The sequence below is a fragment of the Streptopelia decaocto genome (genome assembly GCF_964273445.1).
Source record: "Streptopelia decaocto genome assembly, chromosome: 7".
NCBI lineage: Eukaryota > Metazoa > Chordata > Aves > Columbiformes > Columbidae > Streptopelia > Streptopelia decaocto.
In genome coordinates, this window is record NC_138661.1 from 39,679,665 (window position 1) to 39,707,207 (window position 27,543).

At 41.7% G+C, this 27,543-nt stretch overlaps 1 protein-coding gene across 6 annotated transcripts in view; it reads right to left on the reverse strand.

Annotated features, from left to right (window-relative positions):
- Positions 1-855: 855 nt before the first annotated feature.
- Positions 856-27,543, reverse strand: part of CAPN3 (calpain 3) — a 30,885-nt gene continuing 4,197 nt past the window's right edge. For 2 of the 6 annotated variants that reach the window (XM_082057464.1, XM_082057463.1), the window contains 23 exons: positions 24,063-24,132; positions 22,141-22,259; positions 21,417-21,550; positions 20,798-20,966; positions 20,020-20,160; positions 17,495-17,578; positions 17,018-17,103; positions 16,202-16,279; positions 15,606-15,766; positions 14,901-15,070; positions 14,074-14,085; positions 12,725-12,933; positions 11,763-11,799; positions 10,719-10,736; positions 9,503-9,604; positions 8,090-8,167; positions 7,333-7,390; positions 6,682-6,746; positions 5,572-5,640; positions 4,918-4,996; positions 3,240-3,356; positions 2,838-2,896; positions 856-2,202 (listed from right to left, as the gene is read on the reverse strand). In XM_082057464.1, coding sequence (XP_081913590.1) covers positions 2,176-2,202; positions 2,838-2,896; positions 3,240-3,356; positions 4,918-4,996; positions 5,572-5,640; positions 6,682-6,746; positions 7,333-7,390; positions 8,090-8,167; positions 9,503-9,604; positions 10,719-10,736; positions 11,763-11,799; positions 12,725-12,933; positions 14,074-14,085; positions 14,901-15,070; positions 15,606-15,766; positions 16,202-16,279; positions 17,018-17,103; positions 17,495-17,578; positions 20,020-20,160; positions 20,798-20,966; positions 21,417-21,550; positions 22,141-22,259; positions 24,063-24,132 — 2,142 coding nt within the window. In that variant the 3' untranslated portion in view covers positions 856-2,175. Of the gene's footprint in view, positions 2,203-2,837; positions 2,897-3,239; positions 3,357-4,917; positions 4,997-5,571; positions 5,641-6,681; positions 6,747-7,332; positions 7,391-8,089; positions 8,168-9,502; positions 9,605-10,718; positions 10,737-11,762; positions 11,800-12,724; positions 12,934-14,002; positions 14,086-14,900; positions 15,071-15,605; positions 15,767-16,201; positions 16,280-17,017; positions 17,104-17,494; positions 17,579-20,019; positions 20,161-20,797; positions 20,967-21,416; positions 21,551-22,140; positions 22,260-24,062; positions 24,133-27,543 lie in introns of those variants that run through there. The other 4 variants (XM_082057465.1, XM_082057466.1, XM_082057467.1 and 1 more) reach the window with 4 other exon arrangements.

Genomic DNA, 27,543 nt, shown 5'->3' on the forward strand with positions numbered 1-27,543 from the left:
CTTCTTTGTTTTGAATAGAATGATTCTTTCACGGGATTCAGTAAAACTACTTTGTTCTGGATTTTTCTCCTATTTTTAAGAGGACTGGATAAAATCAGACAGGCCACTTGGAAGGTCAGGCCTTGTCATTCTGCAGGGAAAATGGAAACTGTCCCCCAGCTGGTGCTGCCAAGATGCCGTAATGGACTCCTTTGCTCCATGACCCCTTGCAGAGAGAAATCTTCTAGAGCTGTTGGTAGTTCACTCACCAGGACTTTAATGAACAGTTTTGAGTGCCAATCAAAAATCCTGATTTTGGTCTTTTGCCTGATAGATTTTGGTTTTCTCTGAACACCAAGAGCATCTCAGCCATATTTTTGTATGGAAAAGAATAGCTTAGTGGAAAGAGCACACAGCTGGAGCCCAGGGCTTCTGCTGCTCCAGTTATCTTAAAGTGATTTGGGTTGAAACAAATGTTTAGTTTAAAGGAGAATAACTCTTCTTTAGATAAACTATAGAATTTTTTTACTCCTTCAGAGTAGGTTATAGTGCAAGACAACATTAAGAAGTTTACAGTTTTTCTGTTTTTTTTTACAGACACCTTTCGATTAAATGTGGTACTTATCAGAGTAACTTTGAGTAGATGCTATGATTTGTTTTTGCAGTTTTGCTTCACAATAGTTGATTGCTGTGTTACCTTTCACCACTAGAGAACTAAGTAGAAGGTTCTCCTGACAAAGTCTGGTCTCTTCACACCCTTTCTTCCACATTCTGTTTTTCATTCCATGTTTGTATTTATGAGCTGTTGACCAGTTCTGAAAGGCTGCCATCCTTAAAGCTGGTAAGAATGGAACCTCTCAAGCTCAAGTGTTTGGGTTTGTTTTCTTCGGTGTTTTTTTTTCATTTGGGGGGTTTTGTTTGTTTGGGTTTTGGGGTTTTTGTTTGTTTGGGTTTTGTTTTGGTTTTGGTTTGTGGGGTTTTTTTTTGGGGGGGTGGGTTGCTGTTTGTTTGGGGTTTTTTTTAACTGTATTCAAGGAGTGAACTGGCAAGTGTTTGAGATACTAAGTTGACTTCATGCTTGCAATAAGACTCCAAAAGCTACTGTATATTCAGGAGAATGGTAGAAGACTACTGAATGTTTCATCCTCCTCTGTTCTTTTAAAATAAAAACAAAAAACAACCCTAAAGATTATGCCAAAACCCAGGTGATTTTATTTTGGGGTCAATTAAACTAATTGTACTTACACCTTCTAATAGTCTTCCCAAAGTGGTCATGGTAACATAGTGTCTGATTTTCCTGCACGTCACATCTTAAAATAAATACACAATACCATCATGAAATGGGACCCTAGGGGTGTGGGGGGAAAGTGTGTGTGTATATATATATATATATTTGGAGATAGATACATATATTTGCATGTATAAGAGGTTTTCTGCCTCAAATGGGAAACAACTTTCTCAATGTTACAGAGAATGTCGTTACAATTAAAAAATGTTTAAAATGTCCATTGTGTAATTAAGATACTAAGATATTATACTACTAAAAATGAGACCAAATTGCTCAGTTCTGGTACTTTTGCTGAGGCACTAGACCAAGCTGTCCCAGGTACTGCACTCTGTTGTGCCTTACTGCCACATTTCAAACGTAGCAGAGAACCAACCTCCATAGCCACATCTGTAACAACATGATTGGGATGCATGATATTAATGTAATCTAGCACAGTCTCATGTTAAATATTCAGTCAGCATTATGAAGAGGCTGAAACAATAGTATCTAAGGGAGGACAAAGAGTGAATAAATAATTACAAGGTGGTAGCAAACACCTCTGACTTTCACAGTTCAGTTGCAGTCCCAGTTTTGCCTGAATTGAGGGAAGACTTCCAGTTGTCAGCATAAGCAGAGTAGCGATGCATGCTCCATGTCTTTGCCATGCAGAGAAAACTTAATTCAGTCATCGACAAATTAATCCTTGTTGCCTGAAGTACAATGTCGAGAAGCTATGAAAGTAGTTACAGAAGTTGCACCCTGGTCTGCCTACTATGTGTTGTCTCTTTTTCCAACAGCTTCTTCCCACGTGCTTTGTATCTGAGGGATTGAGGCACGTAATTAGGAAATGCTCTTGTTTGCACTTGGGGATGAATGGAGCTCAGAACTCTTGAGTCTGTTCTTGATGAAGTTTGCCGCTGGCTCCCGTGTTACGCATACATTGTGAGCTGCAGCCACTGAAAGAAGAGTTAGAATTAATGGATGGAAGACTTGTTGGCATCATCCAACAAATTATACTGAGATACCACCATCTCTAGCTGGAAGACAGCTGCTTGCTGACAATTAGTATGAAGCACAGTGGCAGTGGGGAATTTTGTCTTAGGCTTCTTCCTCCTATTCCTCCTTTCCTTGCAAAAAGTGAAGGGTTTTTTCATGGTCTCCTTAGCAGAAGACATGCTTTTAAGTGGAAACTTTCTAAGCCATCTTGATAAGATTTTTAAAAGGTAAAGAACTATTTTAAATCCCATTATCAGTTAACACCATAATGGCATGTTTGATTTAAATTGCCTCATAAAAAAAATCCTGAAAGTTTTTTGAAGCACTCTGAAGATGATATGAAGAGTCTGCAACTGTGCCCTTCAGCACCAGCTGGAGTCTTACAGAGCAGCTGTTGCTGGCAGATCATGGATACAGGTGTTGTCCGTGTAAAATCAATAGCAAAATTTTTAGGAGGCTTTGTGGCCTCTTACCAACTGGATGACAATTTTGGACCAACTCTCATAGGCTCCCTTGAGAACACGTGCAATAAATAATATGATTAAAATTCTGTATTGTGACATTGTGTTAGAAATAGTGGCATAAAGTAGTTTACCTCCAGGACATTGAGTTTAATGATGCCATCTCCATCTTTATCAAAGGCATGGAATGCTCCTAAAGCAAGGAAACAAAAATATATGGAGTAGATTAAATTACTGTGTATGTAAAGATGAACCCGTATAGTGAACCAAACTGTGTTCCCACTGTGTTGTGCAAACTTACACAGGCAGATATTTACTGAGATGGTCAGAAAGTATTTGAGCTATGTTTTCCCTTAGCTACTCCAAGGAGTAATGCAATGGGTTCTTTGTGTTTGTATGGGACGGCTGACATATTTTAGATTCTCTGTGCACATAAATTATTAAATCTATATTTAGGCAGCAGTGCTTCGAGTACAACAGCATGTTTTGGGGGCACGGAGGGAAGACAGCGCAGGAAAACCGGGGCAGCCACTCACTGAACATGGCGTCCAGGCGTACGAAGCAGCAGATGAAGCTGTCGAAGTCGATGTTCATGTTTTTGTCGGCGTAGCGCATGGTGATGATGTCGTAGAGCTGGTTGTTCAGCCGAAACCCTGCAGAGGACCAGAAAGGGGGCAGAGCTGGTCAGGCCTCCGGGAGCGGTTCAGTGGTAGGCGCTTCCCAGGCCCCACCGAGGCCCAGGCTGGAGGGTGCTACTGCAGCCACCAAATAAAATGAAGTAAAGCTACAAGGAGCTTCCCTATGTCCCAGCTGCTTTCTTAAAACAGGAGTAACATTTTGAAATTATGATTTGGGAGGGCTTATAGCATGTGAGTTACCTCATGCTATAAGTATGAAGAGGAGAGGTCTACACCAAAGGGTTTGCAGCTTAGCTGGGCCTGATAAGAGCAAAGCAGCAAAAACTGGGCAACAGAAACACAGGAGGAAGTTGCCATGAATGTAATCACACAATGGTCAAAAAAAGATAAGGAGGTAACTCCTCAGCGTGGTGTTACTGAACTGTGGCACTGACTGCTGAAGCGTGTGACTGTGTTTCGTAAAGGGTCTGTTGTGATTTGGGTACTGCTGGTTGTTGGCTAAATGCAAGGTCATGCACAGCCTACATGCTGTAAGATTGAGGCATTTTGATTGCAAAATCTGTTCATGGTTCTATAGTCAGGGCAGGCGGTATTTAATTTTTTTTTCTTTTTTTTGCAATGACAAGTTTCCTTCCTGGTGAGAATGGAAACCTGGAAAAGAAAACTTATCCATGTTTCTACTGCAGCAAGAGTTCAAATCCAGGTATGAGTTTTGTCCTTAGGAAAGGATTGAATCACTGATGTTTTGGAAAGTATAATACAAGGTAGCCATCTGTTTCTGTTCCTTGATGAACTCATAACTGATGTCTCAAAATACTACTGAAGTGTCACTGAAATCATCACATTTAGGTTTATAGTGATGCTACAAATTTTCTGACTAAAGAAGCCATCTTACTCCCTTAGAGAAACAGGAGCTGGTAACGACATTTGCTGGGGCAGGCCTGCTGTCCAGGAAAAGAAGCATGCCAATGCGGTTGAGACAAGCAAGAGACATCAAAAGCCTCTCTTAGCAGGATGAATGTCATTAACTAAAATTTTTGCAAAAACACTTCCTTCTTATTGCACAGGTAGAAGAGGAGACTAAGCCTGCAGTGGCTTAGTGCCACCAAGAAACATGCACAGGACTTGAGAAATGTCCACCCAATTGCCTCTGATGCAAACTTGGACATTGACCTGCTCTGCCTCAGTTTCAGTGCCTCTACTCTTGGGTTGAAGGTTTTCTGCTGTTCTTTGATTGTTACTTACACGAACATCAAGAATCCACAACTTAAATGAGAGCAAATGTTTTTGGTGTTCCCTGGTCCCCCTGAACAGCAGGACCCTGAGTGGGAGATCCTTAAGAGCATAGTTCATTGGAAAGTTTAAAGAGCTGAAGAGATCTATTTGGTTGGCAAGACATACAAGACTTGCTATTTGGATATTTGAGAAGCTCCATTGTGGGGAAAAAAAAGGATTTTTTAATTTCTGTAGGGCCTCTCTTTAAAAGGCTGCACTGTGTTCCTGACTTCATCCTTGTGACAGATCAACCAAAATAAGGTTTTTCTGACTGATGCGCATTGAACACCGGGAGAAGTACCTGCATCCTTGACTGCATTGCGCATCTCGTAGCTGTTAATGGTTCCCGAATGATCCGTGTCATAACGCTTGAAAATTTTCTGGAAAAAGAGAAAAATGAAAACACAACAGAAATAAAAGCTTGCATTTCTGTACCCACTGACTGGGTATCGGATATGTGCCTCAGGCACTTGGAGGCTTTCTCATTTGCCTTATATTGCTGCTGCTGGGCAGCCTGGATTGTTACCACAGAGCTCCTCTCAGTCACAATGCGAAAAAGATTAGATCTATGTTGTGAGAAGCAAAAAGCCCTGCCCTAGAGATTCTCCTTGCTTGACTTGAGTTTATATTGTTAATCTGCTTTTTTGATTGTCCTAATTAAGCTATTTGCAAGGCCTTATTCTAGTTCCCATCACCCTCCTTCTCCAATTTGTATGCCTCCATGCTGTTCTCATGGTGGAAGTCCTTACATGAGGGCTGGGGCTTCAGAGATTCAGGCTATTTGCTTAGGCTGTGACTAGGATGAGGAAAGACATCACTTTTCTTTTTAGAATCTAATTTGAAACATTTTTTTAACTTTTCATTTTGTTGTAGTATGTAGAGAGGTCTGTTTTTCCTACATAAGCTTTTGTGCCGCAGAAGCTGTGAAGAGCAGTGCTGCAGATACCAGCATTACCTGCCAGCTTTTAATCTTGTCCCAGAGGTGTCGAAACTCATCAAAGTTTATCTTCCCTGAGCCATCTGTCTGTGGTGCAAACATTCAGGTAAAAAAACCACAATATTTTAAAGAGAAAATGAATTAAGTCTGCGGCTACTGGTGAAGGGATGAATGTGAAACTGAGTTCAGGATCTCCTCAGCATTAAGAGATGGCTGAGCTGCGCAGTGAAATATTTGTGAATGTTTTGATTATTGTGCATAATATTTTGTTTCAGGAGCCTGAAGTACTATTTGTGTAAAAGCAAATATCTGGTACGGAGAGAGGCTTGCTCCTGGAGCTATTGTAAAGTACATGAGCAGGATGTTTTAGTGGGCTGCTTGCAAATACCTCCAAATGTGAAGCTTAACATTTTTAAGACAACTGAGCTTTATCCTAGAATGAAGCTCTTTTTGCCTTGGTTAAAGTGAATTGAGAACTAAGCAAAATGTTGACTAAAGCTATTTACAAAAATGTGTTTAGGCTCCAACTATAATGACTCTGGGTTGTAGTTAGAAATTTGTTCTGGTGATGTTTGGGTGTGCTTTTGTTCTCTCAAAATCATCTGTTATGTCAAATACGAAAACTGAGTGATGTTGTATCAGAGGTCACCTCATATGGTATCTTGTAGTTTGTTCTGTTATACTTGCTCTGAGACAATTTCTGTATGTGTTACATGCTAAGCATACGGTGGAATGTATAATATGTTATAAATTTAAAGGTCAGAGAGAAATATTGTAAGTTTGTTGGCAAGAAGTGTAGTTATGTTGAGTTGGTTTAAAAAAAAGTACAAAATCATGGTTTAGCACATGAGTTGGCCAGTCACTGATACCTAAGGAAGGGTATCATACTGACTAACTTATTCTGTAGTTTTCTGGTTTGGGATATTTTCATCTGCCAATTACACTAATGTTGAGATGACCAGACTTAAGCTGTGCCAAACCAGGAATGTGGTGTTATCTGACTACAGACTCTAATGTTGTGTCCTGCTTCCCTGGTATACTAAATTGTCTGTGTGTTTAGTTGTGGGAAATACAACCCAAGTGGACTAGTGTGGTATCAAGAACTGCTCTTTCACCAGAAAAGGATACATCCATTAAAGCAATCATGCTGCGGCAGGATTCCAGTTCAAATCCTTCTGTCTTTAGGTCCTTATCTGAAATAAATGAACCCAGGTGAAAACAGATCATGAAAGTCAGCAAGTGCTTCTTCCTCTCAGGTGTAATTCTCCTCAAAGTAGAAGCCAAACCTGCTTCCTTCATCCAGTAAGAAAAGAGAGGTAGAGAAATCTGAAAATACTATGATGTTATTGCTTGTGAATTAGAGATTACTTTTGTTGGCCTGTTATATACAATACAAACCTCTTGAAAACTCTAACTTCCAGGTAACTAAGCGAGCCCAGGGTCTGTATGCTAAAGGCTGCTAAACAGGGAGAAAGGCCTGCCTCTCCACTAGAACTGTTTTTTTAAAGGGCATTTGCAGACTTCTAGAAACGCTGTATTATCCTGTGTGGTGCTTCCAATGAACCTTTGCTCATTTCTGCATTATCAGTACTTGATCTCTTGTGGAGAGCATCTCTGTGAAAAGCTCAGCCCTTTAAAGTCTTGGATGCAAGGTTTATGGAAGTATAACTAAGAGTTTGAAATCATAAACAATTTTAAGAGTGCAACTCAGGGGTGGAGGGTTACATTATGCTACAGATTTCTTTGTCCAGGGTTACTGAAAAGCATGCTTAAACTCACGTTTTTTTACAACATTGTTGAGAACATTCCTGAGTTCTTCAGCATTGATCTCCATGTCCTGGTGGAAAATGTGGTGAGAATATAATTCATTACAACATTCCTTATTAAGAAGATTACTTGATGTCTGGGTATGCTAAAAGTATTAAGTCTTTGGTCACTTTTCAGTATGGCATATGTATGTTTCAAGCTAGAGTGAACTCTAGTTCATATAAACATTGCTCCAAATATTTTTTAAGGCTGCAGTATAAGGTAGATTTAAGTTACCAAATAGCACTTATTAAACTACAACTAGAATAATGACTAGTAATTTCAAGCCACTGTGTAAGCAAAAAAGCCAAATGTGAAAATCCCTGTAACTCATTTGCAGTCTCTCAACTGGTGCAGTTCTTTGATCTATTTTTACTTTTCACTTCTGTCATTAAGCATATACGGGAAGGCATTGTATTTCTACTTGTTTATACTTGCTATATAAAATATGTAGTAATAATGTAGTAGTGATAGCAGTAAAAGCCTGAATGTAAATAAGGCTGCCTTGTACACAATGGGAATAGCTTATATGTACATATGAGGATAGCTGCATTCTTAGTTGGATTTTTATTTGATTTTGTTTATATTCAGATCTCAAAGGAAATTTTATGGAAGGAAATTCAAAGGAAATTTTAACATTCAGTGTTTTGAATCTGTGAGGCAGTTGATTCAGGTGCTGTTGTGGTGAGGCTGCTTCGATGGCAGAGACAGGGATTGCTTGCATACTCACATCCCCTGCAATCTGTCGGAAAATATTCCTGAACTGTTTTTCCTCTTCACTCGCCTCACGAGCTTTTGCTGAAGGACGCTGAAAAGAGACAAGCAAAGAAGAGACACAACCTTAGCCCAGCAGGGAAGGGAAGGGGCCTGAGGGGCTAGATGGCTCACTCGCCTTCCTGCAAAGGAGCCTCTTAATTGAATCTGGAGCTCTTTGGAGGAATGAGTTATCCTCCTGGTCCTTTCCCCCTTTTTTTAGTTAAATGTGTTCCTTGGCAAAACTGCTGACTATTTAACTTAATGCCATTGCTCTCCTTTCTCTTGGAAGGAGCCTAAATGATTACTTTCACTGACAGATGTATATATTTGAATTTTTTGTTTCAAAAGATTGCAAAGGAAAAGTTTGGAGCAGGAGAGGCATATCTGCTCCATAGCCAGCCTGTAAGCTATGAATTGACCAGGGGACCTCAGCTTGAGAACTCTTTGCAATGTGGAGGGTCCCTTGCTGGAGACAAGTAGCATGTGAGACAGCTTCACTTTTGTTGTTTTCCTGTCTGTCAGACACATGCAAAGAGTAATCCTGAACTGTGAGGCTGATATTGGAAAAAGGAATGACCTATTCTCCCTCTACCCCCTCCCTCCCCCCAGTATTAAATTACAGGAATTATGTGTAACAAAGTAAAGATAATTTCTTGGCTTAATTCTTATTATTGATTGTCTAAACACAGGGGAAAGTTAAGACTGGTTCCCACTTCACCACCTGCATGCCTTGGCAGTGGCACAGCAGCCCAGCACGCTCCTGGTGAGCAGACACTCAAGCTGTGCCTCCAGATGCCACCAGCCTGGGGGCAGGATCTGGCTGTTGCAGGTGGGTGAGGAACATGAGATGCAGGCTAAAATTTTTCTACCCTGTTTTTTTCTTCTCTGGTGATGAGAGAAAAGAGGAGAGGTGCAGGAGCTCCTGGATTTACTCATCCTTTTCCCCTCTGGCCAATGGGGACTGATAGGGATGTGTAATTTGCAATGGGGAGAGGCTGTGATCCTTGCCAGGAGCCCCTGAAGCCCCTTGGGTGCAACTTGCACGTGTGCCCTGTGTAAAATGGGTACCACTGCACAGCAAGAGTGAACTGCGCTGCTCGTGGGGGAGGGATTTCTCCCAGCTGGGATCTTGGTATGAGAAAGCAACCAGATGATGTTTACAAGCAACTAATCCTCCAGCACAGGAATTAAAAACCAGAAGGGATAGTCTCTGTTCACTCATGCTCACTGGATCCACATAAACCAGATGCAAGTTACGCTAAGATTTGATGGAAAGCTGTTAAGTGTCTTGGGACTTTCTTTGCTCCACTCCTGTGCTCTCCCCAGCCACTCTTTCATTCTGGCCAGACCAAGCTCCATTTCCCCCTTTGCCACTTGCTGCAGAAACCTTTTTCTCATCTACGTGGGTTTTTTCACCATCTTTGCCAGCATCTTCATCTGTTGTCAGTTCCTTATTGCTGTTTGCTCTGTCAGAAACAAAGATGATAGGCTGGAAGAAGAAGGAAGAGAGCAAAAGAGAAATGGAAATTACACAAGAAACAGTGGAAGAGAAAATATTTGGTGACAACCATTCTGTGGTAAAGCACATGCAGCAACAGCTCCTGCCCCTGGGAGAGTGACTGGGAAGCCAAAGCTGGGAATGAAAGAAAAGAAAGAAAAAAAGAAAGGTGGAAGAATTTCTGAAGCTACTGCTCTCCTCATGCTCGAAAAGCTGCAAAAGTCGTTCTGCAAAATAGTGGAATCTCTGGCTTCTGGCTTTCCTTTACAGAAAGCCAGTAACCATTTAAGCTTTTCTGTCATTTTTTTTTTTAATTAAGAAAAATAAGCCTCGCAGATTCTTGATTCTCACTTAAACTGATGAGTTTGCCCCTCTATATGAAGGACAGTAGCACCAAAAATAAACCCAACAGAATCTGAACCCTACACAGAAAAGGAATATTTGTGTAGGAGCTCGTTAGTTATGCAAAGCATATGTTCTTTCCCCTATTAACTCTTGACACGTTCAGCTGTAAGCAGCCATGTGCAGTTATTCTGGTTTAGTGCATTTGAAACAAGTGAAGCTGCTACAAGATGTGAATGCGTTTTTTTAGAGTATTTATTGCAATCTGCCTGTCGTGATATTAAAATGTCTGATTACATTTTCAGGGTCCTAAATGTGTTGTGTAGAATCAAAAGGTGAATCCTGGACTTTGGTGAGCAGAAACTTCAGGGAAGATGAGTAGCTGTGTTAGGCAACAGAAAGCAGATGTGAGGGCACGTGTCTGGAGACGTGTGCTGCTGTTCACTGCAAAGGGGTGTCAGGGTGCCTGTGGAGGGGCAGGCAGGAAGGGCAGTTTGAGCATCATGCTTATAAAGCTGAAAAGTTTCTGTTACCCCCTTGAGTGAGAGGGGTATATGATGCTAATGATATTCCATTAGAATTTAGTGTAGGAAGACAAAGTCCTTGTTGCCTGCAAATGGCCGCTTGTCCAGTGCCCTTCATTAACTACTACATTGGTTTCCACATGCAGAGAAGTCACAATACCAAGGAACTCTGCTCCAGCTGCATGCATTGCATATGCTCTTTGCCTTGCTGGCACTCAGCACATTGCACAAGTACCCACCTTGCCTTTTTTCTTCTTCTGTACAAAAAGAGACAAAATAGGAAAAAAAAAAGTGTTTTCAAACTGAATTATAGCTTTTACCCAGATTATGTAGAGCTGATGGTAAAGTGCTGGGTTTTTTTCTCTTGTCCTTTCTCACATTTATTTTTCCCATTCCTATATTCATATTTTTTCCCATTTTCTATATTAATACAGTTTTAAAATTTTAAAAAAAGTGGGAAAATGTACCCACCAAGAAAATGCATACTGAATGACAGAAATTGCAGAAGCCATAGCAAAACAGTGTCCTGTCTCATCTGGGACTTTTTCTGCTGGAATAAAATCTCTTATTGTACCTTTAGTTCTGACTACTCTTTTTCTAACCTGTCAGTTCAGTGGAGATTGGACTTCTGTGCCCACAGAACACTGTTATCTGAAGTGGCAACTAAAATCCATCAGATCTGGACAGATATTTTGTAATCATGAGAGCAAACAAAAGGGGAACACTTCTGAGCATGGTTTGTTGGAGCTCAGTTCTGTGCAAGAGCATTTATACTGATTTGTTTTTTCAAGATTAATTGTATTGTTATCTCAGGTATATTTCCACAAAGATGGGTAAAACCCCAGGGTGAACAGTTAGTGCTTGTCATGATGTTATTTTGAATCAGAGTATCATTAGAATCCCTTTCAAGAAAGCATGTACCAGAATAAGGTAATTTTTTCTTTATTAGATGTGATGCCAATTTCACGAACAAAATATCTTGGAGCACAGGCCTCCCCTGGTAAGCGAATGATGTCCATTGGTGGAGGCAAAGGCAATGCTCAGCATCCAGCTTCTTTAAGCCAGGTGCAGGTTTCATATCTGGCAAAAGATTTTGGTCTGACCAAATCGGAAAGTAGTGTATATAAAGCAAGTGTTAACAGAAGTATCTTGATGAGAAAAGAAATGCTAAAGAAGCTGTCATGTGGCTGCAAATGTTTTCCTGCTGCAGGTTCCCCCAGATGTATTGCTCCTCCTCTCCCTACCCCTATTCATGTACAAAAGAGGCCCAGGACAGTACTTACTGATGGACGCTCTGCCTCAATCATGTTTTCAACCTCCCTAGAAGAAAACAGAAAGTAAATAAATCAGACTATTCCCAACATTGCTTGTTTCTGTTGCTGGTTTGTAAGCAGCCACTTGAACTCTCCAAACAGCCAGTGGTGTGTGCTGGCTTCCATTCATTACAGCTGCAGGCTCTAGATGTAGTTTTCCCCAGTTTGAGCTGGGCATCCCAAGTACCACTTCCAGGAGGGCTCCTGCCTGGTCTAACCCTCTAAAGAGCCTTAATAACACTGAACTTTGACAGGTGGGAGCAAAACAGAAGCCTTTTATGAGCATGTAACAAGGTGGATGGATGATGGCAGAGCGGTGGATGTGGTCTACCTTGACTTCAGCAAAGCCTTTGACACAGTCTCCCATAGCATCCTAGTTGCTAAGTTGAGGAGGTGTGGTCTGGACAATAGAGTAGTGAGGTGGGTTGCAAACTGGCTTAAGGAGAGAAGCCGGAGAGTGGTAGTCAATGGTGCGGAGTCTAGTTGGAGGACAGTATCTAGTGGAGTGCCTCAGGGGTCAGTACTGGGGCCAATTCAATATATTCAATATATTCATTAACGATTTAGACGAGGGAATAGAGTGCACTATCAGCAAGTTTGCTGATGACACCAAGCTGGGAGGCGTGGCTCACACACCAGAAGGCTGTGCTGCCATCCAGCGGGATCTGGACAGGCTGGAGAGTTGGGTGGAGAACAACCTGATGAAATTTAACAAGGGAAAGTGTAGAGTCCTGCATCTGGGCAGGAACAACCCCAGGTTCCAGTATAGGCTGGGGAATGACCTATTAGAAAGCAGTGTAGGGGAAAGGGACCTGGGGGTCCTGGTGGACAACAGGATGACCATGAGCCAGCACTATGCTCTTGTGGCCAGGAAGGCAGACTAGCAAGCTCACCTCCACCTTTATGGCCAGATAAATGGATCTGAAACTTACTCTGAAAGACTTCTTTTCTCTGAGAAGACCCTCAGGATGAATTCTCCCTCCTGGTGGGGTTCGTATGTTGATGGGATGATGACGTACTCGCTGGGAGGTAACCGGAAGCGCTCAGAGATTTCTCGCATGTTTATGTAAGTTTTACTTCTAGCTTTGGAAGCATTGTAGAGGAAAAAATCCTTTTGCAAGTGGTGCTTAGTACCATGCATCTGCAGAATAAATGAATCAATTTGTCTTCAAGGAAGTCTTACCCATTCCCCAGGCAGCTTGTCCTGCGGGCAGTACATGGTTGGGACAGAAAACACAAATGAAGCAGCAGCTCAGCAAGCAGGGAGCTGACAAGGGATGCTAGCTGGGAACAGACACAGAGTCTGTCACCTTGAAGTTGCTACTAGTTGTCTTCTGAGAGCTGCTCCAGGGCCCACCTGCAGAGCACTGGCTGACTTCTGCTGTGTGGGCACTTTTATCTGGCTGTTTTGTTGGATGCTAAATTGTGTGTAACCAAAATTCAGCTACGTTCCTTGGAGGATGGCATAGCAAGGAATGGTATATGCAAATGCCTACAGGCACTGTGGTGAGGTGAAGGTACTTTTAGTGGAAATGTGTCCTGGCCTGCACAAAACATGAATTCTGTATCTGCTAGAGAAACATGGTAATAAAATGTTCCATCGGTTCAAATACGAACATTAAGTTGAGAATTGTGGGCTAAAAACACTTGCAGGCTGTTTTCTGCAGAAATAACTGCCTATAAAACAGCCAGCAAAGACAACACTGAGAGTGCCATCTGCATGTTTTCCCGGTAACCTAGCCTTCAGATGAGCTTGTTTGCAAAACTTGTCATGCCAGTGATTCAGGAAAACGTAATCTGTGTACTTGTAAAACATTTTCTTCCATGGCTGAAAATATTGTTGGTTTTCCAAACAAATTTTAAGGCTATTGACAAAATGGTGTGGCTGTAGGATATAGGCCACTGGCATTATTTGCAGGAGGAAATGGAAGTGGTTTAGGGTGTTTCTGCATGGAGAGCAAAGGCAAAGTGCTCACTGATGCCGCTTCTGCAGCCTGGGCTCGTGGACCCACCAGGCAAGCCACAGCCAGGCCTCATACAGAGTAGAAGCACTGAGGAAAAGGTGCAAGTGAAAATGGGGTGGAGGCGAGAAGGAACTAAAAATTTCTCTCAAAATGTTACTAAAAACACTCAAAGCATAAAGGTTAGCAGTTTCACTTCTGTTACATCCCTGAAAACAAACTTGACTGGACAGTTTCCTGCTGACTTACAGACAGGCACAACAGTAACACTAGCTGTGAGCATACAGCAAGGTGTCAATCTGCCTCCATTCTGCTCATACCTCTTCGGGCACCTTAGGGAGAAACAAAGAGAAGAAACAGTCAGAGCTGCTAGGTGAGTCCACTTGTTTATAGACCATATATTAACAGAAGGGTGCTCACATAGATTTCTGGAGACACAGCCAGTAATTAAACAGCCCCAAGTTAGATAAATAATCTAAGGAATTTCTCTTTTCCTTTCTAGATTTCTTGGGATCTACATGAGATCCACTAATATCTGAGCTAAATATGTTTGTGCAAGGGATTAAGTAAATTGACTTCTTCATGAAATCAATAGCAGGGACAGAGGTTAGTTGTATGTGTCTTGGATGTCGGTTTCTTTTTTCACACTATTCTGCCAATGAAATACTTAGTTTCAGCAAGGATGAAAGGGAGATGGAAGAATACGTGGGAAAGAATATGTTAAAATCTGGCATTGAGTCACTAAAAAAGCCTAAAAAGTGTGTTACTTATAGATGGGATAAACCCTGAGGTTACTAAGGCCTGAATGGTTACAAAGCCTTGAACTTCTTTCCTCTCTTCCAGGTTTCTGCAAAGTAAAAATTGCAGTTTGTGTAATGAGGCTGAATGCTTCAGTGACTCTCTTGGTAAATGCATACTGTCAGGATTAAAAAAGGCTGCCCAGGGAAGTGGTGGAGTCTCCATCCCTGGAGGTGTTTAAAAGGCATACAGACAAGGTTCTTAAGTTCTTAGGGACATGGTTTAGTGCTAGAGTTAGGTTAATGGTTGGACTCAATGATCCTGAGGGTCTCTTCCAACCAAAATGATTCTATGATTCTATTCTATGATTTGTGACCACGATGCAAAGAACAAGGTCTAAAGCCGGTACCTCGTAGATGGCAAAGCCAATGGTGTACAGGTTGGCTCCCAGCTTGCGTTCTTTCCTCCTGTTTTTCTGCATCAGTGCAACAAGGAAGCTGCATACAACCTCTTCATCCTCAGGATCATCATCTTCCTCCAGGAGCTTCAAGCGATACTGGGGATTGGTCCAAAATGTATCTGTGAAATCCCAGCAACAACCCAGAGCGAACATGTGAAGCTTCAGTTTTCTAACCATACTCATGATCAAAGAGAACTTTTAATTTCCTTGTCTGTGGCTGCTGAGGGAAAAGGTAAAATTGGGCTAAAACGTCTAATTTTTTTTACGTGTTATGTGTTTTACATAGGTCTACCAAAACTGCACAGCAAAGGAAGACCTAAAATGAAGTACAGGCATCTGGCAAATTTCCCAAACACCTAAAACTATCAGAACGTAGATTTTCCAAGTGAAATCTAACTGCTAGAGTGAAATTAATCTCTTTTATCTTACTTGGGGCACTGTGAAGAATTTGAACAATGATTTATCTTTGCCAGGCCTGCTTTTGGGGCTTATGGGGCACACACAGTGACAGATTTCCAGCTACAAAATCATGTGCCTCGTCCACTGGGGAAGCAAAGCTTTTCCTACGGCCAAGCACTGATCGGGCTGTGGTATGTCTCTAATACAGTCCCCATCAAAGATGCTGTATCTCTCAAGAGATGCCGTATTGCTCACCTGGATAATTGCGGCAACCTCCAGCTGAGCAGCCTCTCACCCAGCGCCCTTCATTGACTGACACGGTCCAGGTCTGGAGTTTATCGGCTTCCAGAGTATCAGGTGTGAGGTTACAGATCTCAAGTTTTGTGAAGTGCCTCATGAAATCTTCAAATGATATCCTGCAGGAATTGAGGGGAAACTGAACCCAAATGGAATTACACAGTGGGCAGTTTCTGAAAGATCCCGGTGAAGTGGAGGAGGGTGACCAACGATACTGCCATTATTAGGGCAAGTTTGCAGTGGGAGCACCATGATTTCCTCATGCATTTGGCCTTCTGGTTCGTCAGTTAACACAAGTATAGCTCCAAATTGGGGGAAACTGAGCTGAGAGGATGGCACACATGATGAAGAGCTTGTGGAAGTGTAGCATAATTAGAAGGACTGTGCTAGTGGCACTCAGGAAACCCTGGTGAGAGAATGAGGAAATTGCAGATCAGGGCTTATTTGGAATATGAAGGGGAACAGCGATAACTCCAATTGTTTTAGCAGATTTTTTTTTTTTCTACCATTATATGTCTCCCAAAGAAGCACAGGTTTTTGACTGATATTCTCACCAGAACTCCCCATCCTCCGCGATCTTGTGCTGTAGGCGGATTTTCTCCGCTTCATTAATGAAATTCCACTCCTCTGACCTTCAAAGGAATAAACAAGTTAGACTACGAGTTGCAATACACTTGTCATTTAAATTTCTACTCTTTACTTTAAGCCTTGTAGAGTAGAAAGTCAAAAGTCATCTTGCTACATCCAGATATTTTTTCTTTTGTGAGCCTTGCAACCATTTGTTCTCAATGCTACCCTCCTCTCCATATACCCAGATAAAAAAGCAATTGCCTTCCTTACTTCTCTCTGCCTTCTCTTCAGACTTCCTCTTAGCAGCAATCTGCTGAAATGTGTTCATTTTATTTAGCTTGAAGAAAAGTGTTTTCAGACTCTCATTGCTGGATTAACTATTGAAATTCCTTTAGTAAAACCTAATGAGAAGCTTTATCCAAACTCACTCATGAACTGACATCTTGCTTCATCCAGTTCTTTTGTAACTTAAAAGATCTTCCTACTGTCACATCTTGTTTTGAAAAGGGACATTGCTGAACTTGCTAGACAGTAAAATCAGATTGACTGTGCCATTAGACTGGGCTGTCTCTTCATTTTGATTGATTTAAGCCCTTCTTAACATCTTTTTTAGGTATTCCTTTTTACAGCTTCAGCTAAGCATTCAACTACGATCAACTTCAAAGTGCATGTATCAAAATGACAGCAAAGACAATTCAGATACCTCATCATCAAATTTTAGGGTCATGCACAAGCTGCAAAATGGCAAATAAAGTTACAATTGTTTTTTTTCAAATCCCATGAAGCTCCAGTTTACTCACTTGTCACTCCAAGGTCCGTTCCATTCCACCTGCCCCCAGGGGTTTCTCAGCCTTACCAGACGTATTTTTTCTCCTTTAAACATTGTCTAATTGAAAAAGAATGCAACAAGAATAGACTAAGAGTAGGTTCAAAAGGAAATGTTCTGTCTGCCAAATTGCTGATACCAGCTCCTCCAGTGATGGTGCTTTCCTGGGCCATTGCTCAGCCTGACCTGCTTGGGGTGAGTGAAGGAAGAGCAGGAGGTGTCTGGCTGTGAGCCAGACCTTTGCCCAAGTGGTGAAATATCCATTTCCCCAGAATGCAAAAACTTGGATAGGCTTGTTTCTCCACAAGGCTTTCATCTATTTAAATACAAATTTTGTTGCTTTGCTCATAATTTGTTTTGCTTTTTCCCCTCACAGCTTTGCTGACATGCACGGTGCCAGGCCAGTGTAGAACACAGCTCCCTGTAGCTGGAGGAAAGGGACTATACATACCTCTTCCACAGCCGTGACAGAGTAGGCATGGCCTTTGACGAGCCCGCAAGACATCCGGGTTTCATACTGCATCGGCACTATGGTCTGTTAGACACAAGGTAAAAACTTGTAAGAGTTATGCAAAGCTCAGCCGGCTGCTCTAAGGCAGGTATTGCCACCCAGGGCTTTTCGGGTGGCAGGTTTTTTGTCTTGCTTGCTTCTTTGCATTTGCCAAGGTGGACAAGCTTAGTGCCCACAGAATTTATGTCGTTGGTTAGAAAGGAGTGAAGCATGAACTAAAAAAGGAAAAAGTTAACATCAATTAGAAAGGACATTTTGTGATTTACTTTTTCCCTTTGTGTAGGTTACTGCTTTTCGCACTTGGAACATGCTGGTATATAGCCTGCTTAATAAAAATAATTAGATTTCCTATTAGTAGGGCTATTCAGCCCTTTCTGGGATAGTATGTTCAAAAAAAGCTTTTATGTATTAACTGGAAACATCAGAGCAGATCAACACCTAGAAGAATACTTTCATTTTTACACATGGCTGCTATCTTATCACCATGACATTAAAACACCCTATTTAATACACTGTTTCTACTAACTTATAGGGTTAAAAAAAATCCCGTGGAACTGTAGATTTTATTCCATAATTGTTAAAATCCTCATGATTGAAATTTTTTTCCAACTGACATTCAGGAAGGGCATAGCTTTCTTCAGCAATGTGTTGCCCAGGTGTAAATACATTTGCTCTCTTGGTAACCAACTGTTAGTGTGTCTGATTGATTTTTATTTGCCAATCTCAGAATGCTATTTATCTGGGAGATAAAGAACTGAGAGTAAGACATCAGGTACACACAGTCCATTGTACTTGTAGGTGAGATCACCGAGATCAGTGAGGAGAGAAGGCTCTGCTATGTGCACATGGACTATCTGTAGAAGTTCTCCTCCTCCATTATGTCTGTCACTGAGAAATAACAGCAAGGCCCTGCCAGTAACTCTGCCATCCCTTCCCAACACATCTGAGGGCATGGGAAAGACAGAGCTGGAAATGGAGAATTAGTGAGGTCACACAGATACATTCTCAGCTTACACAGGGAGGATCTCATCCAAATATTTCCTGGCTGTCCCAATTATTTTCCATTATTTCCCTTCTGCTCCTGTTTATTTTCTTTTTTTTTTTCTTTGTTCCCATTTCCATAATTTGTCTGCCTATAACCTCATATCTGTTTCATTTTTTTCTTCATTTCTACCCACATTGTTACCATAATTACTTATCAGAACTCCTTTCTCTCTTTCCTATTTAAGAATATTAACTTCTGCTGGTGCCCTTGGCCACTTCTTGTGCTTCTGCAGCCTGTACTATCTGCCTCTTTCATCAAGAGTTGTGATTCTTTTTCTGGTGATGGCTCAGGAATGTGTCATAACCAGCAGCATAACAGCTGCTGGGGCAGCAACTACAGACAGTTTCACAACCTTCTTTCAGCAGATAGTCACTGGGGAGGAAGCTTTCCCCAAAACATGGGTGATTTGGGCAGCCATGCTTGCAAAACAAGATAGTCATCCTCAGCTTTCCTGAAGAATTACATCATTTCAGTCTTTCAGGAGGACTAAATAGGGATGTCAAAAGAGGAAAAAAATCAGCTATTTCTGATGCAAATACTGAAGACAGTTTGCACAACCAAAAGTTTTAGACAATGTAATTATGGAGCATTTGTTGGTGGGTTTTTTTTCCCTTTCTCTGTAAAGCAAGAGACATAATTTTATTGTCATGGAAATGGAGCTCCCTAAGGGACAAGGTATAACAGCTGCCTGATGGAGAGAAGGAGAAGGCAACATGTCCTGCTACAGATTTGAAAGCTTTTAAGTTTACCAGTATGGGATTTTTCTTAAACAGTTTTAACATCCCTCTCTTTTTTTTTTTTTTTTGCTAGATACTTACATATGCGGGAGTTATTTTGTATTTCATCACACATGTAAAACTCAACATGTTTTTCGTCTTTCTTGTTAGGTGTTTTAAATGAGAATCTTAATGGCAGTAATCTGAACAGAGCATCCTGAGAGCAATCTCCCCTCCATTAGTGGGCAGAGCTTCATAGCACTCTGTCTCAAAATAAGTTCACCAAGTGCTTTTGTGCCTGGAGTGAGAGCCCTGTAGAACTTGTTTTTATTTCTTTCACATGCCCCCACACTTGGGGATCTTGTTCTATGCTTGTATTTAAATTTTTCTGTTCTCTCCATCCTTTGCAAACAAGAGACTTCATAAAATCCACTAGATATTTCCTGTTCCGGAAATTATAAACCAGTGCCACAAGCCAACAGCCCTTTGCCTCAGTATCAGTGAAGCCCTTGAGCATCAGCCACTGTGTTTGAAAGCACTGAAGTATTTTAACACATATGTCAAATAACATCCATAAGAACAAGACTTTAGTGTTGGGAATTCAGGGAAGCCAAATAAGGATTTAAAAGCATAAATGATATGTTTCTCTAACTGTCTGTAACTAAAAACACTGTGAAGTCAACCGCTTCTGGAGACATACAAACCCAGGCTGGCCTCTCATCCGTTCCCTGGTAGTCTACAGTGGGGTGAGTCATCTGTGCGTTTTCTAGATTCTTCACCATTCGAGCAATCAGTTCCCCAATGTCACTCCGAGGAGCTGATCCATAGGAAAAGCCGAGGTGATCCTGGCACAGAGAATGGGAGAAAAATATCGTGCAGAAAGATGAGGCAGGGATAGGGAAGAGAAATGATACAAGAAAGGTGAGTGGTAAAAGATAACCTAGATAACTTCTTCCTCATTATGTCCATACTTATCTACAGTGGTTGGTAGCATTGTTTGTTCTTCTTCCTTTACTGCAACTTCATGCTCCCCAATCATTATGGAAATGATTTTTTTTTACTTCTAAATTTACCACAATAAAACAAGAAAATCTGAGGCCATGTTGGCAATCAAAGGATTAATTTCCTAAGTGTTTGCACACTTAGGATCTTTGACATGAAGATTTGTGTCTTAACAGAGTTGCAGCACCCACATACTAATCTAATTTCACTGGGGGAGGACACTGAAGGTGGGGAGTGCTGGTTTTGCTGATCACACCCCTTCTCTCCACCTCCATGTTCTGCTTCTGCTCATTTCCCTTTTGGTGCTTGCAATTTGCTAGTTGCTGGTGCCTAGGGGAGATTACTCCATCTCCTAGATGTTTGCTATATGTGGACTAAACCAAGCAGTTCCAAAAGGTGCCATATATTTGATTACAGATCAAAAGGTCCCTCTCCTCTGCTATATTTTATGTCTCATCTGCAAAGTTCATATGGACTCACATCAATGGAGCTGGCCATGAGGGATCCTCTGTCAATGGCATGTTTCATGATTTTATAGATATCTTTAGGGGCATCCCTTATCTCGTAGAACTCTGTGACTCCTCCAGTGAAGTCCTCCATGGCTTCGGTGGTGTTGCCTCCTTTCAAAGCCTCATATGATCCATGGAGTCTTGGAAAGCCAGAAGAAAAAGATACTCTTTTACACAGATAAAAATACGTACCTACATATTTATATCTATCTTGTGTGTGTATAAATATAGATATGTAAACACATGTCCAAAAGTACCCCACAAACCATCTGTTTGGTAACCCACAAGTTAAAAGTTTTAAAACATGCACCTGCACATACTAAAAAAAAAAAAAAAGAAAAAAAAAAAGAAAAAAAAAAGAGAAGATATGTAGAGAATCAAGTGTAGAACTTCGAATAAGCAGCAAAACGCCCTAGAAAATATGCTTTAGCTCTTCCCCAATTCTGAGGCATGAGAATCTATGGGAAAAGGTACTAGTACATTCAGAGCCTCTCTGTGTGCTCATCATAGGACCTGTACGCAGTGGTTCAACCACCTCCCCAGCCAAAGCCTGGTCGGGGAGCCCGGCACGGTCCAGCAGGTTGGTTTACTTTGCATAGGCCTTTTCCAGGAGGGCGCTCCAGAACTCGTTGCGCTGGGAGGACTTGGTAAAGACCAGCTGGTTGTTGTACGTGGGCAAGCAGTCATCGATGACGACATCCACCCAGTCTCCGTAGCGCCAGAACTAAATAAAGGCAAACAGAACAAAACCCTGGGTTGATTTGGTGCAGGGAGGGGAAGAGAGAGGAGAAATGTGGAAATGAACTGCTTCGTCATGTGGCAAAAAGTGAAGGCTTCCCCCCGGCAACACATGCAGGAGAGTGAGAAGTCCCGTAGGAGAGCCAAGGGAAACGTGGAAAGCAGTCAATATTTTCTGAATAAGTGGTTCTTCAATAACTTGTTTTTGACAGAGCAGCTGCTTGTGGGACTAAAAATAGATGCTTTGGCCAGCTACCTGCTTGTCTGTGCCAGCTACAGCATTGCATCTGAGCAGCAAGGCAGGACAGGGCATCTGTCGCTGTCCCTTACATGCAGGACACAGCGATCTGCAAATGCGTCCTTGGTGGGTTAATACTCATTGCCTGTATGGGCTGGTCCTTCTGTGACTGAGCTGTTGGAAGAGTTTGGGGTGAGGCAATTCAATCCCTCTTCCTTCCCCACTGTCACTCATGTTTTCAAAGGTTGGAGAAGTGGGACGGAAGAGCACGCACAGAGCTGAGCCCTCCCACGGGTAAATACTGTTACATCTGCTTCCTGCTAGAAGACGGGACTCACCTGGAAGTGAAAGATGCCAGCATAGTTTTGTATGAAGGACTGGTCATGAGGTATGACTCTACAGAGGAGTTTTTTATTCAGCGTCAGGCAAGCAATGGCAGCCAGGAACCAGCAGTCACCTGGAAACGAGCAGAAGCAGCAGACAAAATGTAGGGACAGGGCAGATATAATCAAAGGGAAAACCTGAGATCCTGCAAAGTGAGTTGTTAATTCTCAGCAGAGCATGAGGATTTCAGGAGAGGGCTCTGCTCTATGTATTCTGCAGTACTTTAGCACTAATTTATTTGCACTCTGGAAATGCTCATTGGCATAATTCATGGCCAGATACATGCCTGTTAAATAGATGATGTTCTCTGTAATTTAGAAAAAGCCTAAAATCTGATGAGCACTGTTACCTGTGTTAAGAATTCCCTGTCTCATGGGAATGGCTATCTGACTTGCCACATTAGTTGTTCTTCCAAGCTTAGGACAGAGACCAGCTGAGAGATAACTCTCTCCCATGTGGAGCTGTGTACAGCTGAGGTTCAGCCTCTTGTTTTCATTTTCCGCTCTCAAGATAGATCACTGTTCCAACCATCATTCTGTGGGGCCTCTTTCCTGCTTCATTGCTCTGACACATTTTCCTATTTTGAATGTGTCTCCATTGTTGTGAACACTGTCTCCTTCAGTGCTTTTCAGTTCCTCCTTCAGACTCTTGCACAAGTTTGCTGCTGGGAAAGTGACTTTCTCCTATAGTACCTCTGTGCTCAGCAAAGGATGCCTCAACCCTTAATTAACTCACCCTAGCTGCTACTGTAAGAGAGGCTATGGGGTAAGCTTGCCTGAGCAGTGTGAATTAGTGGGGTGAGAGAATTATATGAGGTAGTGAAAACTAAACCTGATTGCAGAGAGTTGTAAAACAAATTTATGAAACTGGTGGAGTGATAAAACATATAGAAATACATATACGTATACATTTTGGAAAGCCAACTCTATACATGTAGCAGTAAATTCTAAGTTACCTATTTCCCCTTAGGAAGGATGTGGGGTCCACTGTGAACAGTAGTTTTCTAAACTATCCAATGTTCAGCAGAAGTCAAAAAGGTAAACAGTGCTATGAGTAACTGGGGAAGTAATAGAAGACAAAAGAGAGAACATACTATGCACATAAATTCATCCACACCTTGGCACCTGTGAAGTTCTGCTCACCTCAAAAAGAAAGGCAGTTTTAAATACATTTTTTAAAAAGTACTGGTAAGGTGATAGGGATAGTCAGAAGTACAGAACAACACTTAAATGAAAAGATTAACATGTATTAGGATGTAATAGCTCAGGAAAAATGTCATAGGAGAAGTTATAAAACCATGAAAAACATGGGAAAGCTGAGTGGGGAATGACTTTACAAGGCAGCCCAGGTGAGTGTCACCTGGACGACGTGCGTCACTTGTACCTAAGTAGAGGCTCTATATATCAAAGTCTTTGAGCATCTGAGCTTAAGGTCTTCAATATAGGGGTTGTCTTTGAGTATAAGGCACACTTAGAGGCCTTCAAAAGCTCCTGTATGGAAATAACAGGACTAAATAACTGAAAAAATACAACAGTAGCTGATTAGATTTTTCTCTCAGTCAGGTAACTCCTTCTCTTTATCTCTTATACTTTTCTTAACTAATTTTGTCCCTCCTAAACGCCCAAAAGGAAGGCCAAATGGTGCTTTCTAACACACTCATTACATATTTGCAAAACAGTTTGCAAAGCATCTTTTGATTACAGTTCTTCCTTAAATTGCTACTAGGCAGATATCAATGATTTTCTATATAGAGAAGGAATCAGTAGATATGTAGTGTTATGCTGAGACAGAGGATTTCAAATAGCACCTTGGAAGCAAAGGAAAATTAAATGATGCAGACTTTACAAAGAGCAGAGTTGTCGTAAGAATTTCATACCTAGTTCTCCTTGGCAGATATCTGTTCTGTTGGCTCCACCAATAATAAACCGTGGATTCTCACAGATTTCCTGCAAAATATAAACAGATGGATGAGCAGGAAAGACATGCACTATTATGCCTGTTTGCCACAGAAATAAAGGCTGTCTTAGGACAATGCTTTCCTGTAGGATAGTTTGTGGATATCAAAATCTCTTGCAGAGTTTTCAACTGCAGAGTTTCACTACAAAAATGTTTTGCAATCTGGATGTTCCAGACTTCAGCCAGAGTTTTCTCCATGTATCTATAGGGTCTAATAGCTAACCTGGGGGGCTCCCTCTGTATGGGGGCAAACACATTAAAATGAGAAGAATGGTGAAAAATATATTTCTACACAATAATGAAAAAAAAAAACCAAAAACCAAAAGACAAACAACACCGGAGGAGACAGGAGAGCCAGTCAGTAGAAAAAGCATCAGGGGATCAGATTAAATTCTTTAAAAATGACTGCAGGTTTAAGGTGTACGATTTGCATTAACTAATATGTCAGGGCACTAATAGGGTTGAAGAATGCATTGTATCAGGAACGAACCCCAGTAATATTCCTCCTTAAATATTTGATCCTGGACAAATTTTAATTCTCAGGAATAATCAACTGCTGTTTAAGATATTTTATTTTTGTCCCCCTGTTGCAGTATTTAATTGCCAATGCTGCATTCAGAAATGTATACAGATATCATCTGTCTCTGAGGACATGAAGCTCTTCTTTTGTCCTGCACTTAGCACAATGTATTTGGTTTGTCAGTATTTATACTAATACAGAATGGGCACAAGATGCTGTACAGGCATAAATAATTAAGGAATTGCTGTAGAGGGGGAAGGACTATGTAGAAACTACCAGCAAATGAGGTGGGACTATTGCAGGATTACACAGAAGTTCTTTTGTATGGAACAAAGGACCTTGGCGTATAGGAAAGCCAAGGGAAGAAGTAGGTACAAAAAAGAAAAAGAAAAAGAAAAAATCTTCCTTTATCCCACCTCTCATACTCAAATACGTGGTATGGGGAAGAAAGACGACAGTTAACTTTTGGACCCATCTCTTGTGAGGGTAAGGAAAGAAAGATACTGCAACCGAGGACCACTTTCCTGAGCAGCTGCAAATGGGGAAGAAGACAAAGTGTAGTCAAAGCACCCGATCTGCTGGAAGATGCAGGGCTGGAGTGGGAAGGGGAAAGAAGAAACAAGTGACAATTGCTTGTGTGGCAGTACAAGCAGCTGATGCTACCTCTGCCATCTACAGCTTTTTTTCCTTTGGCATCAGGGTAGCTCTGGAGTTTCCCAGACTCACGTTTCAGGTCCAGTAGTTTCACTTGGCTTGAGCCCACTTTTTTGCTCCTTCACAGTAATTGGCAGAGTTGCTGTGATGTAAATATTTGGATTGGTCATATAGCCAGACAGAGAGACCAGCTTCTGGCTCCCCCTAGGAGTCTCCTTACTCTCCTTGACAGAAAGAATGGAGGGATTGTCCTGTTATTTTGGGCCTCAGTCAGCTGTCCTGGGGTTCAGTTCTGTCAAGGCAGCTGTTTGAGATGCCTTCATGCTTTTCTCCACCCAATTGCTTTGTTGAAAATATTCTTCCTCACATTCCTGTGGTGCTCTCCTGAAATCTAGCTGTGAGATGCCAGGGTTTTGGATTGTGTTTTTTCAACCTCTATTAACTGTATTTTAGCTTGATCCTGCTCCTGTTGAAGTTAGAAGCTCTGAAATCCAGCATGCTGTATCTGTGTTTTAGATGAAGGTAGTTAGATGGTGCCTAAGTGTTTCCAAATATTCAATGTACAGCAATGATTGTTTATTTATTGCATCTTGGGCTCATCTGCTTTGGAGGATGGTTGGTAAAGGAATGCAAAGGAAAGAATCATACAGTTGCTATATGGACTGATTTAGCCATGACAGCAATGCTTTTCTTGCATTTCTTGATGGTGTCCAGGTGCGTTTAGCACGCTGTGGATACACTTTTAATATTGTATTACCCTAGTTTTCCTCTGGCTGTGCCAGTTGTGCTGAGAACAGCCAAAGTTACAGGGAAAGGTTTCAAGGTCTTCCAAGGCTGATGAGAAGTAGTCAGCCAGCAGAGTCAGACGACCTGGTGTTCAAGATGCAGGTGGCAGCTCTGTCCTTCCAGACTTCCTGGCTGAGGGAGGGATTGCCATTCATCTCTTAGGTCAAGTTATCACAGAGAATCCAAATAGCTTGCACTTCACTGATGCAACAACTCATCTAGAAGGAGTCTCTTTTGATGTGAGTGCCTCAGACTGCCTTGGTACTATCCAAAGGACCCTTGTGTTCACCAGGTTGATTCAGTTCAGACTGTAATTTCATTACAAAGAGTCAAGGTTACAGCAAGGGAGACAGAGAATCAGCAAAAAAAACATTAGTAGTGCTGCTTTCTGGGCAAAGGCTACTTATGAGTCAGTTGGAAGGAAGGACTGGAAAATGTAAGGGCAGCATGCAACTAAAAATGGCTCTTGACCTCTGTTACATTTTTCATTAGCTTTTCTTCTGTGTCAGGCAAAATCCTTCAGTCAGCTTATACTGTTGCAGCAAAAGGCATTCATTCCTTTAAAAACTGCTGTTAATAAACTATGGCATTCTAAGTAAATTCCCTGAAGTGACCCTATCAAGTAGAGGAAGCACCTTCTTTGACCGGCCTAAGATAATTTGTAGGCTCCTGTTCCTCCCTTGGGCCTTTCATGATCTAGACCATGCTATTAAATGGCTGTGCTGCAGACTTTGAGGCAGAGCTGGACATTGTCAGACATCAAGCTGGTTTTAGAGTTTCAGAGCTGAGTTATCCCCATCTGAAAGTCCTGCCTTGGTGGCACTAAACACCATCTTTGTGGTACTGCCACAAACTTTGCGATTACTAAATTCAAACAGCTTCACACCTGTGCAGCAGATGATCTGACTAATGCATTTTCATTCTAAGCAAAATCCATTAGTCTGCTGGCTTGATTTTTTTTTTTTTCATCATGAAAAGAAAGCCCCTCCTACTGATCTTCTTGGCTATGGAGAGGATCACCATAGGGAATTCACTGAATCTGGCAGTTAATGCTGTGAGCAAGGAGAATGACAATGGTGTATCTGAAAGCACAGTGTCACAGCAGAGCCTTCCTATTAATGTCCTAGTGTCATTAGATCCAAACAAGACTGCAGCAGGACCTCTCAGTACTCTGCACCATGTTATAATACAGACTTCTGTCCCACCTCCCAATGATCAGTGACCTCATTCCTGCCGCCAGCTGAGAGAAGCATCTGCAGGCAGCACAGGTGTGGGAGGCTGAGGCCATTAAGAAACCTGAGCACAGCTCGTCACTGAGCTGGATATAACCTGGTGCAGGTGAGAACAGCCCTTTGTGCTTCTCTTACCTTCCATGGGTGAGTGAATGATTTAATATTATGCATTAACTGAGGGGGATTTTATTTCCCCTCTACGTACCTAA